The sequence below is a fragment of the Lepidochelys kempii genome, chromosome 7 (assembly GCF_965140265.1).
Source record: "Lepidochelys kempii isolate rLepKem1 chromosome 7, rLepKem1.hap2, whole genome shotgun sequence".
Taxonomy (NCBI): domain Eukaryota; kingdom Metazoa; phylum Chordata; order Testudines; family Cheloniidae; genus Lepidochelys; species Lepidochelys kempii.
In genome coordinates, this window is record NC_133262.1 from 46,786,666 (window position 1) to 46,800,606 (window position 13,941).

Consider the following 13,941-nt stretch of genomic DNA (forward strand, 5'->3'; position numbering starts at 1 on the left):
GGTTTTGGAGGTTCTGTTACAGCCCGCTCTAGGGAGAGATCTGAACTGGGTACCGGAGGTCCAGATTTGGGGTCTGGACTTCTCCGCAGCCAACAAGGGGTCAAGCAGGCCTGGTGTTACAATCAATGCTGACCCCTGGCGTACTCCTCTGTCTACAGAGTGGTGATGCAACCAGTTGGCTTGATGACCGCTCTCGCTGTGGTCATCAGGCATAACTGAGCCAATTCTCCTCTGGCTCCTAGGGGCACAGAAGGAGGCCAGTGTGGGGGCGGAACCCCCCGAACCTGACTTTTGGGGCATGGGGGTGAGTAGTGCCATCCTCCTCGGTACAGACTGAGGTCCGTCAGCAGAGCAGTATGCTGGGGCAGGGAGATCAGTGAGTAAGCATGGAGCAAATCCCTCCTTCGCCCCAGAGGAAGATGATGTACATGGGTAAGAGATGGAGCCTGTTGACGGGACAATCTGATCGGAAGCCCATGGAGACAGAGACCCATCAGTGCAGTGCTTGCTAGTGTAATCTTCAGGCTGGTGTCCGTTTGTGATGCAGCCTGACCATCAGAGGCTGGGGTTGCCAGGCCCTTGTCCAGAGGCTAAGCACATGCCTGGTCCACAGAGTGCCTGGTCATTGCTGATCCAGGTATCGGGATCCTCCAGCTCCTTCCAAAGCTGGTCTACTCCAAACTAGTGCCACGGAATGACACCACAGGCAGGCAGCGGGGAAGGAGAGGCAGTGCTTTGCATTTCAGGGGCTCAGAGGGGCAGTTTGAAGGGGAGAAGTTGGTGGCAGCAATGCAATCGCTGTGCCAGGGAGAAACCCCACCCCTGCCAGGTTCTGTGCACGTTCCTGCAAGGAGACCCGGGAGTCTGGATTCCCTGCCAGGCAGGGCTAACTCTCCTCTACTGTGCTCGAGCTCATCTGCCACATAGAATCACATGGCAGGCCATCAGCCCAATCTGGACACCCCTCTCTGCTCCCGAGGGCTGCATCTGAATCCCTGAGCCCACAGGAAATGGCAGGGTGGGTAGGGAAGATGGCTCGGACTAGAGACCGGCAGAGAGATCGAGGCCCTTAGCCCCACATTGAAAGGTGTTGTGTCTTGGCCTGGTAACTTGGCCTGGCCATTCCCACTTCCCCTGGGGCGCGTGGGCTTCTCCTGACCCAACAGTTTTCCTTGCCTCTCCTACAGCAGGGCTGTTAGCACAGGGGATTCCTGGCTGAGGACAGTGACTGCAGCCGCTCGGAAACCCTGTCAGGCCAAGCTGAGAGCTGGAGCGGCCCCACAGCCCTGCCTCGCTGACTGTGTGCAGCAGAGAAGGGAAATTCAGTGTCTCTGTAATGACACCAAGAAAAGGTCAAGGGCTTGTGTCCCCTGCCTGCCCTCTATCTGAGCGGTGGAGGCACCCACGAGGGTGCCAGCAGGCCTGGCAGGAGGAGGATGCGCTCTTGCACACAGTCTGCCTCACCCATCAGGCACCCACCTTGTCACACACACATGCCCTCTCTCTGGCTGACCGGTACGTGCACATCAGTAACACGCAAGACACGCCACCCCGTACCCACACTGACATGTTCCCACAACGCACAAAGCCTCCATTCAGACGCATCCAGCCCTTTGCCGCAGATGCAGGGTTCTGATGCAAACACACAGGCGGGGGCGCTCGGAGCACACGAGAGATTCATACAGTCACCCCTCACCTTAAGATGCTCACGCTTCATGCCCAGGCCCCGCTCACACACCCCCGCCCCCCGCAAACCTATATGTCAGAGACACACACTGACACTTTCCTGTGGCTCAGACTGGCCCTTTCTGGAATGGCAGTAAGGCACAGTGGTTAGCAGTGAGACTGGGGAGCTAGGACTCCTGGGTTCTATGCCCAGATCTGTCACTGACTTGCTGTGGGGCTTTTGGCACATGTGTAAAACAGGAGCAGTGGTGCCCTACTTTGGATAACAAGCTCAGTGTAAATGGAGAGCGTTGCTGTTATTACGGCAGTGAATTGTTCTACTGAAGCTCCAAACCAGGCTAATATTCCAGGTGGTTTAATTATCCCTTAGCATTCTGTGGGCAGGACACTCAACTGGGCCTTGAAAAACCTGGCACTGTTCCGCTGGGGGACCTGGGATGAGTCACAACCCCACCTTGTGCCTCAGTTTCCCAACATGTCGACAGGGGAGTAATGAAACTGACTCATCTTTGTAAATTGGTCTTTCCATTTTTTGAGCCCAAGAGATGAAACACACCATGTATGGGGCTCTCTAAGTGGCTCAGCCTTCTCGGTTCAGCTGGTGTCTTTGCCAGCTGTAACTTTGGCTTTATTTGGACAAATAGCAAAAGATAAATCATGCTGTGTGTCTCTAGCTCTAGACCTGTGGCTGTGAGGGGGTGAGACCTCCCCCGGGGAGATGGGAAGATCAGCAGGGACTCTCATCTTTTTTAAGAACAAGTCTCTTATTTATCCAGATTCCTCTGCCAAGCAGCATCAGTGAGGTTACTGTAAGAGACACTTTCAAAGCCCTCAGTGGCTAGGATAACTATCTGCTAGAGTTACAGACAAAGAGTGATTCTAGTTACACCAGTGTAAATCTGGGGTCCTTCCACTGAAGCCAGGCTTACACTTGTGGAAGTGAAAGCAAATTCTGACCAAAAATTGGGGAAGAGGGGGCTGGGATCCCAAAATTAGACTAGCAGGGGGGGCTGCAGGTCGGGATTAGGGTGCACTGGGGAGGGAACCCTGCCCACCCTCTGCCTGTGTTACTTCCACCTGCAGCCCGCTCTATTAATGCTTAACGTTTACGAGCAGTGAGACACTTCCATCAGCTGTCAGGGAAGATTAAGATGTGAAGAGCTTTTGTGTCTAGATACGCTGCCCCAATCCAGAAATCAGAGCCATCTGAAGGAGGCTAAATGCCCTGACGTCCGAACATCCCTGATTCTTCTAGGGCGACTGCTTAGAGGAAGTGGATTCCCAAGGGGCACTGCTCCCCAAAACTTCCCCTCATCCCAGTTCCCTCAGTCCCCCCCTTGCTTGTGTCCCCAGAGTGACTTGGCCTCAGGTTCCTGTCTTCTGTTTCAGATTTCCTGGCCGCCTCTCCCTGGACAGAAGGAGGAGTGTTTTCAGAAGGGAAAGGACCCAACGGTAAGTTGCTCTGCTCCTCCTAAAATCTCCTGATGGAGTCGCTCTGGATTTCACCTTGGCTGCGCTGACTTATTTTTCCACACGCTTCTAGCTGTCAAAGAAGGCCGATAAAGGGGTTATTTATGCCTCTCCCTTGGCCCCCTTCTTCCATAACACTCCATCCCTGGAAACGGGAGGGAGTGTTATGTCCTGTTCTGGGCCCTTTTCCTGCATCCTTGGCTTCCCAGCTGACAAGGCCCATATCCTGAGTGGGCCCCAGCAGATCTCGGCTCCTGTTTGGCCCCTTCAACTCTGCCTGGTCACTAAACAATGATTGGGCCGCCCTAGCAGGATTCTCCTTGTGTGTGATAGCCCCTCTTGTCCTTCCTGAGCAGCTACTGCTTCTGGGGCGGAGTCCCTCTGTTATGTGTCTGACTGCAGACTATAACAAGCAGTTGACGACTAGGCCTCGTCCTGGGTTTGTGAAGTTGAAGAGGCAGTGTCTGTTTCTATATTTGGGGCTGTGGTTCCCCTTCCCATCGGTAGGGGACTTGTCTGGGGGATAGTGCATAGAACCTGGATGGTGTAGTCACAGCTCACCCTGTGTGACCTCGAACAAGTCACTTTTCCTTTCTGGGCTCACATCTAGGTTCTTATATGGCCCCTGTCACTGTTGCATCTGGGCTCTTCACCAACATTAATGGATTGATCCTCACAAAGCCCCTTTGAGGCAGGAAAAGATTATTATCCCCATGTTACAGATGGGGAAACGGAGGCATAGAGAGACTAAGTGACTGGCTCAGGGTCATACAAGGAGCCTGGAACTAAACTCTGATCTCCCGAATCCCAGTCCAGGGCTTTAACTACAGAACTGGCAGCAGAACCGTTTGGAATTGTGTACATGGAAAGCAGTTTGCTTAGTGTGAATGCAGAGCAGAAGCCAGTCTTTGGATGTGTCTACACTGCAGTCGGGAGATCTGACTGCAGCCTGTGTAAATATACCTGAGCTAGCTTTGAGCTCACACATGCTGCAGTCACACTTCCTGAATACAGTGTGGGCACACCGGTTGAACTGTTAGCTTTCTTCACCGTCCATACATGCATTACACACTGCAATATCCCATAGCATGAGCTGGGGCATTTTCAGCTGTGGGTAGTTTTGGTGTCTCCCCATCAGAACAGCTGTGCATGAGATGGTGAGTGCTCTTGGCTGGGGAGATGGGGGCAGGGTGTAGTACTGAACCAGCACAGGGAGTGGACTAAATCTCCTCTCACCTGCTGAACCCTGAGGGGTGATGCGCATCGCATGCTTAAATCTTGATCCAAAGGCCATTGAGGTCAATAGGAGCCTTTCCATTGGCTTCAGTGGCCTTTGGCTCCTGGCCATAAGGAGCAGTACATGGTCCTTAGTGAGCAGCAAGAAGCTGGTGGGAAAGGCTGAATTCTTTATTGGAGGGTGTTTGGCAGATTTCAGTTCCCTGATTCCCTGACTCTTCCCCCTGCTTCTTACAAATGGTTATTTTAAAACCATGATTTGAGACCCTGGAGGGAGTGAGGGGGCAAGAGAACCCCTTGTTGATAGTCCATCCCAAAGTTAATTGCTCCCAGGAGTGGCTGTCACTCAGTTCGGCCTCCACATGTTTATTTTGCAAGCTCTCACCAGTGGATCCAGGCCCTGGGGCGGCCCTTCTCCGTTCCCCTCGCCCTTGCTATTTGAGAGACTTTTTCTGAGGAAAAATAAACAGTAGAGAGGCTGAGAAACCAACAGTTGGACTACAAAAGGGCGGCTCAGCATCTGCGTACTCAGTAGAGTAGGGAGATCGGGGCTCCTGCCATCTTGGAGTGGAGCATGTGGGGGTGGCAGTGAGTTCTGACATTGGCTTCATGGAATTCACCAGCCACTAGCGGCTCCAGATAAGCCAGGCTCATCCGACCTGACTGCTGCTTGTACGGGTGGAGTTAAAAATACTTTCATCTTCCCAGTGATGCTCATGCTGGGAGTGGGTGAGTCAGTTTTTTTGTGTTAAAACTATCATCATTGCCTTGGATTTGTTGTTTGTGTGGGATTAACTCTTTCCACTAGCTTCACAGGCAGGCACATCAAAGGCCTGCTGCTGCTCCCCTCTTGCATTTGCCCAGGATTTACACATGTTTATCCATTTCCCCTGTATTCCCTACTCACCAATCCACAGTTCATGTTTGCTTTTTGCTGCTGCAGTTTCCTTATGGTTTTGTTCTTCTAATCAACTTCTGGCTGCTTTTCTCCCTGTTCGGCAGAGGTTCTGGGGCTGAAACAGAACCCAGTCTCATCTGGGATCTGCTGCTGGTAACAAGAAAAGGTGAGGCTCAGAAAGGCTGGAGGGTCGGTTCTGAGAATCTCTCAGAGTTTCAGATCCATATCCAAATGATCTGAGGTCTCCCTTCTCTTTCCTTCACCAACCCTGTCCTTCTCCCTCCAAAGGCTAATCCTTTAGCCCTTTTGCCTTTGTTTTGATTAACCATTACCCTCTCCCCAACAAGCATGGATTCCAACCCTAACGGAACCCCAGAACTAGTACATTATAAAGATACAAGCTGGTTCAGATGAGATTGAAGGATTTCAGCCAAAATGGCAGTCCTGTATAGGTTTGGGAATGGGCTACTTACCCACATGTAATAGAAGGTTCTGATTGGTTCAGCTGGAGATTAGAACTGAGGTCTCAGTTGGTTTTTGTGTTTTAGAAACTGGCCTGCCCAGCTGATACCCAGCGTGGGCTGTTTTCTGATTGAACAGTGTTCCCAAGCTATTGTCCAGTAGGTATATTGATTTCCAGGTTTTTTCATACTCACAGACTGAATGGGCTCAGAGATGAGCACGCCTCTGTACAAGTTGTTGGATTGTGATACCTTTATTTCCCAAGTTAAAAAACAACTGTAGGCCAGATCCTCCGCTGATGTAAATCAGCGTATCTCTATTGAACTCATCAGAGCCGTATGACCATTCCCTTCAGCGGAAGATCTGATCAAAGCCTCTTCCAGTGGGTTAGTGCAACAGCAATTGACCAATCAGAACAGTCTAAGGAATGGCAATCAGCCATTAAGAATGAAGAGGTTGTGTCAATATATGGTAACCAAGTAGATAGGAATTGCGGCGGGGGAATCCTGGTTCCAGAGACTTTAATGGGAGTTTTGCCAATGGCTTTGAGGTGGGTCAGGATTTCACCTGTAGAGTCTCATTCTCCTGGACTGCTATGCATCATTGCTCTCTTGCCATCATTTTCTTGCTGCTGGTTGATTTGTCTGTCCAGAAGTCTCTAAGCTTACAAAGGACAGAAAAATACAAGCAGATGACTGGTGGGAGTTACTTACCAGCCATTTTAGGGTCATTCTCTCCTGCCCATTGGGTAGCAAGGAAGAGAGGCCTCAAAAACAGGGATGGTGGGAGCAGAACAAGTGACTTTTGTTCTAAATGCTGCTGCTGTTGAGTTTCCACACCTGCCAGTAGAGCCCTCTTGCCCGAGAAGAGCATGTAGCTCACGCCACACTGATGCAAGACGAGCAGCCGCAGAGGGCCTCTCTCCAAACGCCGTAATTCAGCCAAAAGAAAACAGACATTCATCACAGCCGACAGGTTTAGACGGAGTCCTTAGAACGCCTTCTTCCCCCGGCAAAGCACTCGGCGTCACATGCTGCGGGGATGAGGCGAGAGCTCCAGAGGCAGCCTGCTTTCTTTAAGTGAATATAAACAGTTGTAGGAAAGGTCCCAGCCTTTAAGTCTGAGGGCCTCTATTTATCCACAGGGTGGTCAAACTACTCCACAAGGCCCCTCAGCCTGAAGGGGGCCAGTCCCAGAGCTTGGAGAGGAGCCTTCATAGCCTGTTCGCCCCATGTCAATTTTAATGGTGGCTCCTGTGAAGTGGACCCCTCCCTGCTAGGAACTGGACTGACCCCACCAACCCATTCCACACAGGTCAGAACAGTGATCTAAAGGTACAAAGGGTCCACATGCTATTACCCAACCTATCTCCCAGGTTGAGAGGAACATAGAGTGGTCTCCTATGATTGCTGAATAACTGAGAATCACAGGAGCTGAATGTATCGCATGGCACCACCTCCACCGAAGGGTGGAAAAGCTGAGGTTTCCAGCACGTGAATCAGGTGTCCAGCTGTGCTCACAATTACGGGAAGGCAATGCAGCTAAACAGCCAGCATTTGTGATAGCCTGGCCCTAGCACTGTATCTCAAAGCTTTACAAACCATGGGGCTGGAGACCTGAAACTCCCAGGCTTAGCCCAGGCTGGATATGGCCCTATATCAGTGTTCTGGTAGGAATCACTTGACTCACTGTTGAAGCGACTGGCATCCGTAATGCTTTATGCAGTGAGAATTTAAGGTTCGGAGCAGAAATACAGATGGAAACGGACTGTCAGCATTCTTCCAAATTGTATTCCGTTCCTCTAGCAATAAGGAAGTGTCTGTCTATTTCCCTAGGACATGAAGGTAGATTTTCTCTCTTAATCAAGGTTACTTGAGATGACCTCTTATTTCAGGAAAATATTTTGAATTTCTTTTAAGAAGAATAACCTTTGGTACCACGCTTCTAGGACCTAATTCAAACAGAAGCCGTTTTGTCACCAACCCAGCTCTGCTGTCTCAAGGAAATGGCTCACCATGCATAAACCTGACATCTGAAGGAAATCTAATCCCATCCTATTTCTTTTTGCTGTGCATCTGTGATGGCTGCTATCTTGGCCGACGTACTGGGGGATTGAACTGGGGACCTTGGGGGCTAAAAGCATAAGCTGCTACAGGTTGAGCTAAAGAGCCCATGCCTTGTGGTTGTCGGCTGTAACAGCTCATATCCTCTGTGGATTGGCAAAGAGGGGGACTTGTAACATGCTCACCTGTGGGCTACCTGTCCTTCATATGTAAGGATCATAAAATGTTTCAGGGCTGATCAGGCTGGGCTTGCAAACAGAGATACTGATGGGGCTGCCTCTCCTTTCACTTCCACCCAAGTGAGCCGGAGCGTCCCAGCTGCACTGGATACCAGAATTGCACTGGTTGAGAACCAGCCTCATTATGGCCTAACTCAGAAATCCGTGGGAGTTTTCGCGCTGACTCCAGTGGGCTAGGTTAACACAGAGTGCTGCTGAACATCTCCGCTCCAGGATGAGGGGTGCAGTATGTGGAGCTGGAGAAAGAGACCAGGGAGGATGACTGATCTCTGCCGTGTGAAGCAGCACAGCTGGTTCCTTCTGAGCCACGCCGGATGGATAGAATCTTGGAGCCCGACAGAGGATGCCCGGACAGTCTCTCTGGTCTCTCTGTGCTTATCAGCCAAGAGATCGCTGCTCCGGAAAAGGGAGCAATTAATCCAGGGCAGTCTCAAAAGGCTGTTTATCATCCTGCCCCACGTTACTAGCCAGCCTCCCCTTTAAATGACTAATTCATCCAGAAGACAGCTATGCGTGTCTGTCTGTCCGTCTCCTTCACTTCCTGCCATTGTTCCCCCATTCCCCTTGTCCAGAAAGCTGGAGGAAATGCTGTGCCGACGAAGTCGTGTGTCTGCATCAGGTGGATGGCACCGGCCTTCGGCAGAGGATAAATGGTGCTTTCCAGGCAGTGGCCTGAGAATTTCCTCCATGAGTTTTCAGATCATTCAGCAAAGACAGACAGGTGGATGAAGAGTGAGCTGGGAAACTTACCATGGTGCTTTTCAGACTGTAGCAAAGGGCTTGGCCTCACAGAGGTATGATCTGACCAGCCAGAGCATGATACAGAGCTTGCTGTTATGGAGTAGGGGAAAGTCTGTTCCCCTCCTTTTCATGCTCTTGGGCATTACGGCAGGCTCTGCATTACACTTGAGAATAACAGGGTTGCCTGCTCCTTTAAGGGCCAGGGGGCCCAGGCCTGTTGGATCATCAGACCTAGCTGGGAAGGGGGTCAGGTGATCCCCATAAAAGGGCTGAGAAAACTATAGGAAGCCAGTAGGTTCCTGTGGCAGATCCTGACACAGGGCTAAGCAGTGCAGGGAAGGGGAGAGGCCTCTGGGTCCCTGTAGCCTGCTTGGCTTGGGAGTGTTTTGTCTGAAGAATAAAGGAAGGAAGGGCTTGGGAGACTCTGGGTGCAGAGTCAGGTTTTCCTGGGCTGGGGAGACAGGCCAGTAGCCTGCACCTACCTACACAGGTCACCCCTCACAGTAAGGCCCATGTGCTGCGATGGAAAATGGTGTCCTGGGGTCATGCACTGCAACTGCCCCAACAGAGTGGGAAGTGTTGCAGGGTAAGCAGTGATCTCCGTATCCCCACAACTCCAGAGCACTGGGTGGAGACCCATCCATGTTCACTGCCCCTCCCCGGTAATGAAGCTAGGGAGCAATCCAGCATCACTCATGCTGGAAGGGAGGTGCTCAGGCTAAGAACCCAGGGGTGTCCTGAAATGCCGCAGGGGGTAGACATGGGATCCCTTACCAATAGAGATGATTTTTGACATGCGGGGGCCAGATCTTCAGCCTGGCCAGCTTGGCACAGCTTCTGGACTTGTGCTGATTTATACCAGCTGAGCATCAGGTCCACAATCCTGGAGCTTGTACCACCCTCCTGGGCCAGCTGCCCTGGGCATACAGGCCCAGGAGCCAGGCTCTTGCTCCTGGGTACTGCTGAGCAAGAATGCTGGATTTAGGCCTGTCTCCTTGGGCCCGCCAGCAGAATGCACTGTCTGCAGCTCCGCTGGACTAATACAGGAAGCCCCCGCACAAAGCAATATGAAGACCTCACTTCCTGGCCTGAGATACTACAATGGGTTGGGGGATGACATGAACTCTCTGCGGGGGAAGGAGTCGCTTGGACTGGAGTGGTGGAGAATGGGATACGTGCCAAGCAGCCAGGAAGGGGACGAGCGCCAATACAGGAACCTGCCTCTCCAAGCAATGACAGCGCCGTGGCATGGGGATCCCGTGACTGCATGATGGGGCGCCTGGGGAAGGAACCATTTGACTTGAGGAGCTGGTGCAGGGGTTTGCCCCCTGGGAGTTATATTGTTCTGTTAGGCAGGAGCAGGGACCTTGAACGGTCTCACTCCCTGCAGTGTGGCAGTTGAACTGCCCTCCCACCTTCACAGCTGTGAGTGAGCACGTATTGCTTCCTGCTATTGTGCCCAAGGACAAGGGACTGGGTTTATGCTGCCTGCCCTGCCCCAGCCGAGGGGGAGCGGCTGGAAAATCCCAGTGTGATGGGAGCTTTCCAAGAGCGGTTAGGATGATTTTGGGGGGGGGGGGCAAGGAGGAGCATGGAGCTGTAATATTTCATGGACGTAATGCACTGGGACTCATTTGGTTCTTCCCCCTGCTCTGTAGAAACAAAGGGCAAGTGCACAGTTGCAGAAAGCAGCACCAATGTCTTGCGCTGTCAACTCGCCGGCCAGCTGTTTCCCAAATAGGGCTGGTTGGGACGTTTTTGCTGAGACTGATCGGCTTCCATGAAATGAGAGAGACTCTTGTTCTGTAAGCTGCGGGGTTGGGTGGGAGACCCAGCTGATTTGGGGTGATGTGGGATGAAGAACTCTGCCCTGAATCAGCAGAGCAGGGACTTGAACCCGGGTCTGCCACATCCCGGGCCAGGGGTCATGCAACTGCATTGTCGTCCCCTGGTCTGCTCGGTTCGCAAGCAACGTGTCCGCGCGTGTGCTCATCTGAGGGTCCTGTGGCAGGGCGTGTGCAGCATTGCCGCCTCCAAGTGTTCAAAACCCCAGATACCATGCAATTGCCTTAAAAAACATGAGGGGTTTTTTCATATTCTTCTGATTCTTCGGTCTGTATGGGTCACATTTTCTCTGCAACCAGGAGGGCTAGAAACTGACTCTGCTTGTTTAGTGTTAACCTCATGACTCCAGGAACTGGGGGCTTCAAGAAAAGCACCGAATAGGGCAAGATGCGCAAGTGTAGCCTTTGGGTATAGCTGTTTGCTAGGGAAGGCATAGGTACAAGTCAAGGCAGTAATGCAATGAGACTGTAAGTCTCAAAGCTTGAAAGATAATAGCTTAGCCAAACCAATCAAGGCCTGAAAAGCTGGAGTACAAGCAGCTAACCAACAGTAACCCTAGATCATATGATATCACAAGACAGAACGCTGTAGTGACTAAACAGCTGACAGGTAGCCACAGATACTACTTTAGAACCGCTTGCAGTGTCTTCAGTTAGGAACATCAACAGATGTCTGACCGCAAGAATGTCATGGCAACGAGTTGATGCTTCTGCTAAGAAGCTTAAGGTAAATGGGCTAGGAACCTATGGCGGGAGGGCACCCCAGCATTCAGAGGGTGAGGAAATGGCGATAAGGAAAAGGGGCTGGCATCCCTACTTGAATATGCATTAGGCATTGTAGAAGCTGTAACTCGGCCTGCGTGCCTTGGGAGATGCTAGGAGGATGACCATTGGAGGTGGTGACAAGGAAGATGCGGCCGCTGAGGAGGAAGAGCATGACTACCATGTCAGATTGTTCTGCAAGGGCTGATGTGAGTCTCTGGATGCTCGGACGCTCATTCTGCATTCTCTCTAGCTACCTTGCTGGCTTGGAGTGTTTGTAACTTGGCTAACTGTAGTAAGAAAACTATTACACATAGAGAAGGTTTTTCCTGAGTGTGAGTGTTGCAAGCGTGCACGTCGGGGTTCCCAGCTTAATAGGGATTCTGACCTTGGGACGACAACCTCCCAAACCTCAGTGTCCACCGGATATTCTTCAGTAATCAACATAAGGAACTCGCAATCAGCCAATCAGGCAACCCAATAAAATCACACAAGTTGGCCACACCGTGTGGGGTAGGGTGTGGACTAGACAAGATAATTAAGGTGGTGACTTACAAGGTGTTTGTTGTAGCAACCATCCATTGCTAAGGAACCCGCTGCACCATCACACACAGTCAGAGGAATATTACGCCGCTTGGCAAAGAGGAAGGCGGTGCTGAGTCCTTCCCATGCGCTGACAGATCCGCTTGATCAAACAGCCTCACTCCCTACTGTCTCTCTTCCAGACGGAATGTGCCAACTATGTCCGAGCACTTCACCCCTTCAACCGAACTCACCTGCTGGCCTGCGGGACAGGAGCCTTCCACCCTGTATGCGCCTTCATTGACGTGGGACATCGTGGCGAGGTAAGGCAGCGCCCCGGGACAGCTGGCCTGAGTCCTGCAGAGCGAATCCTGCGGGAGCCCCTGTGATGAGAGCTGGTGCCAGACAGTGCCACTGATCACTGGCAAGACTGTAGGGAAATCCCAGCACTTAGAGCAGCTGCCCTGGGGTTATTGGTGCCGCGTGGCCATGGCAGGATTGTGAGAAGGGTCTGGACTAGAGAATGTTCAGCTCTACATCAGAGCTGGGACTCTGGGGCCTGTCTCTTGGCCTGATCCAGCCTCTGCAATGTCCTGGGAAGGGCTGGAGTGGGGATATGTTCTGCTGGGCCATGAGGCTGATTCCAGCTGCAATGCCAGATTCCCCTCCAACCCCAAGTCCGGCCTAACTCTCTTTATGCTTCATGGAGGCGCAGGCCCCGCAGCACTAGGTACAATGGCAGGGGAGAGAAATGGGGAAGAAGCAGATTGAAAAGGAGCCAGGAATGGGAAGGAAGGAGGAAAAGACAATCCTGAACTGTTGGGGCGGGGGAAGGGGGATGAAGGCAGATGGCCAAAATGTAGCATGAGTGGGTGAGCCCCGCAAGGGTGTTGGTGGGTGGCACCTGCCCTGCTTGGAGCAAACCACCTGAACGGCAGAGGGATGAGCAGATGGTATAAGGCCACTCTGCACTGCGGGGGGAATCCGTGCACAGCACTGGTCCCACACAACGCCAGCCTCCTGCCCAGCAAGGGGAGCCGCTCCATGCAAACAACCCACCATCCGCCCCAGGGAAGACCCAGGAACCTCCGCTGCCCCATGGAGAGTGAGCAGCACGTCTCCCTACCCCACCTCTGAACAAAGCTGAATTGCCGCATGGATCCACCCACCTTGCTCCCACCCCCTCGCCCTGGCCAGCTCTGTACATGACATTTCTTTTCATGCCCAGGATCCCTGCTCTTAATCAGCATGGCCTCCCTATGACCCCCTTCTTCCACACAGGCTTTGAGCCTCTTGTATTGAGTGTGGAGGAGAAAGAGCCCTTTCAGCATAGCCATCTATGGTCTAGAGCCTGGGATGGTCCTGTCCCTGCGTCCCCTCCCAGAGTCACACCAGGCGCAGAACACAATTGGGGCCCTGTTCCTGGTGCTGCAGAACCCCTGCAGACATTCGGCAGGGCCCTGCTCCGTAGCGTGGCTGTGCTTGGGTGGGGGCATGGAGCCACGGCTGCCTAGCTGAGATCCAGGCTGCGTGAAGGGCCTGCTGTGTGCCACCAAGTCAGGGGAGAGGCAGACAGGAGATGCCAAAAACTGCACAGCATGTCAGCTGTGCAAGGGCGATGGGGTGGGGACAGAACTGCAAGCCTCCCCACTTGCACCAGCCTGGTTATTCAAACTTTCTGTGACCTGGGCCGGGAATCCAAGCTTTCCATACATCAATATGCCATGGACAGGGACCCAGGGAGAGGGGTAAATAGGGCTCTGGACACCTGAGGTCAGATCCTAAGCCGGTGTCAATTGGCAGAGTTCCATAGCAGAGCTGATGGATGCCAGCTAGGGATCTGGCCCTCAGCGCGTGAGCTATTTCAGTCTCCCATGACCCCAGTGCCAAGGGGCCAGGCTCACGGCAGGAGGATTTTGTTCTAAAGCAGCAGTTCTCAAACTGTGGGTTGGGACCCCATTTTAATGGGGTCGCCAGGGCTGGCGTTAGACTTGCTGGGGCCCGGGGCGCAAGCCCAA

The 13,941-nt window shown here is 52.5% G+C and overlaps 1 protein-coding gene across 1 annotated transcript in view; it reads left to right on the plus strand.

The window, feature by feature from the left end:
* SEMA3G (semaphorin 3G) overlaps positions 1 to 13,941 on the plus strand; it is a 67,320-nt gene that overhangs the window by 29,438 nt on the left and 23,941 nt on the right. The window contains exons 3-4 of the mRNA XM_073352540.1: positions 3,076 to 3,138; positions 12,127 to 12,246. Coding sequence (XP_073208641.1) covers positions 3,076 to 3,138; positions 12,127 to 12,246 — 183 coding nt within the window. The remainder of the gene's footprint in view (positions 1 to 3,075; positions 3,139 to 12,126; positions 12,247 to 13,941) is intronic.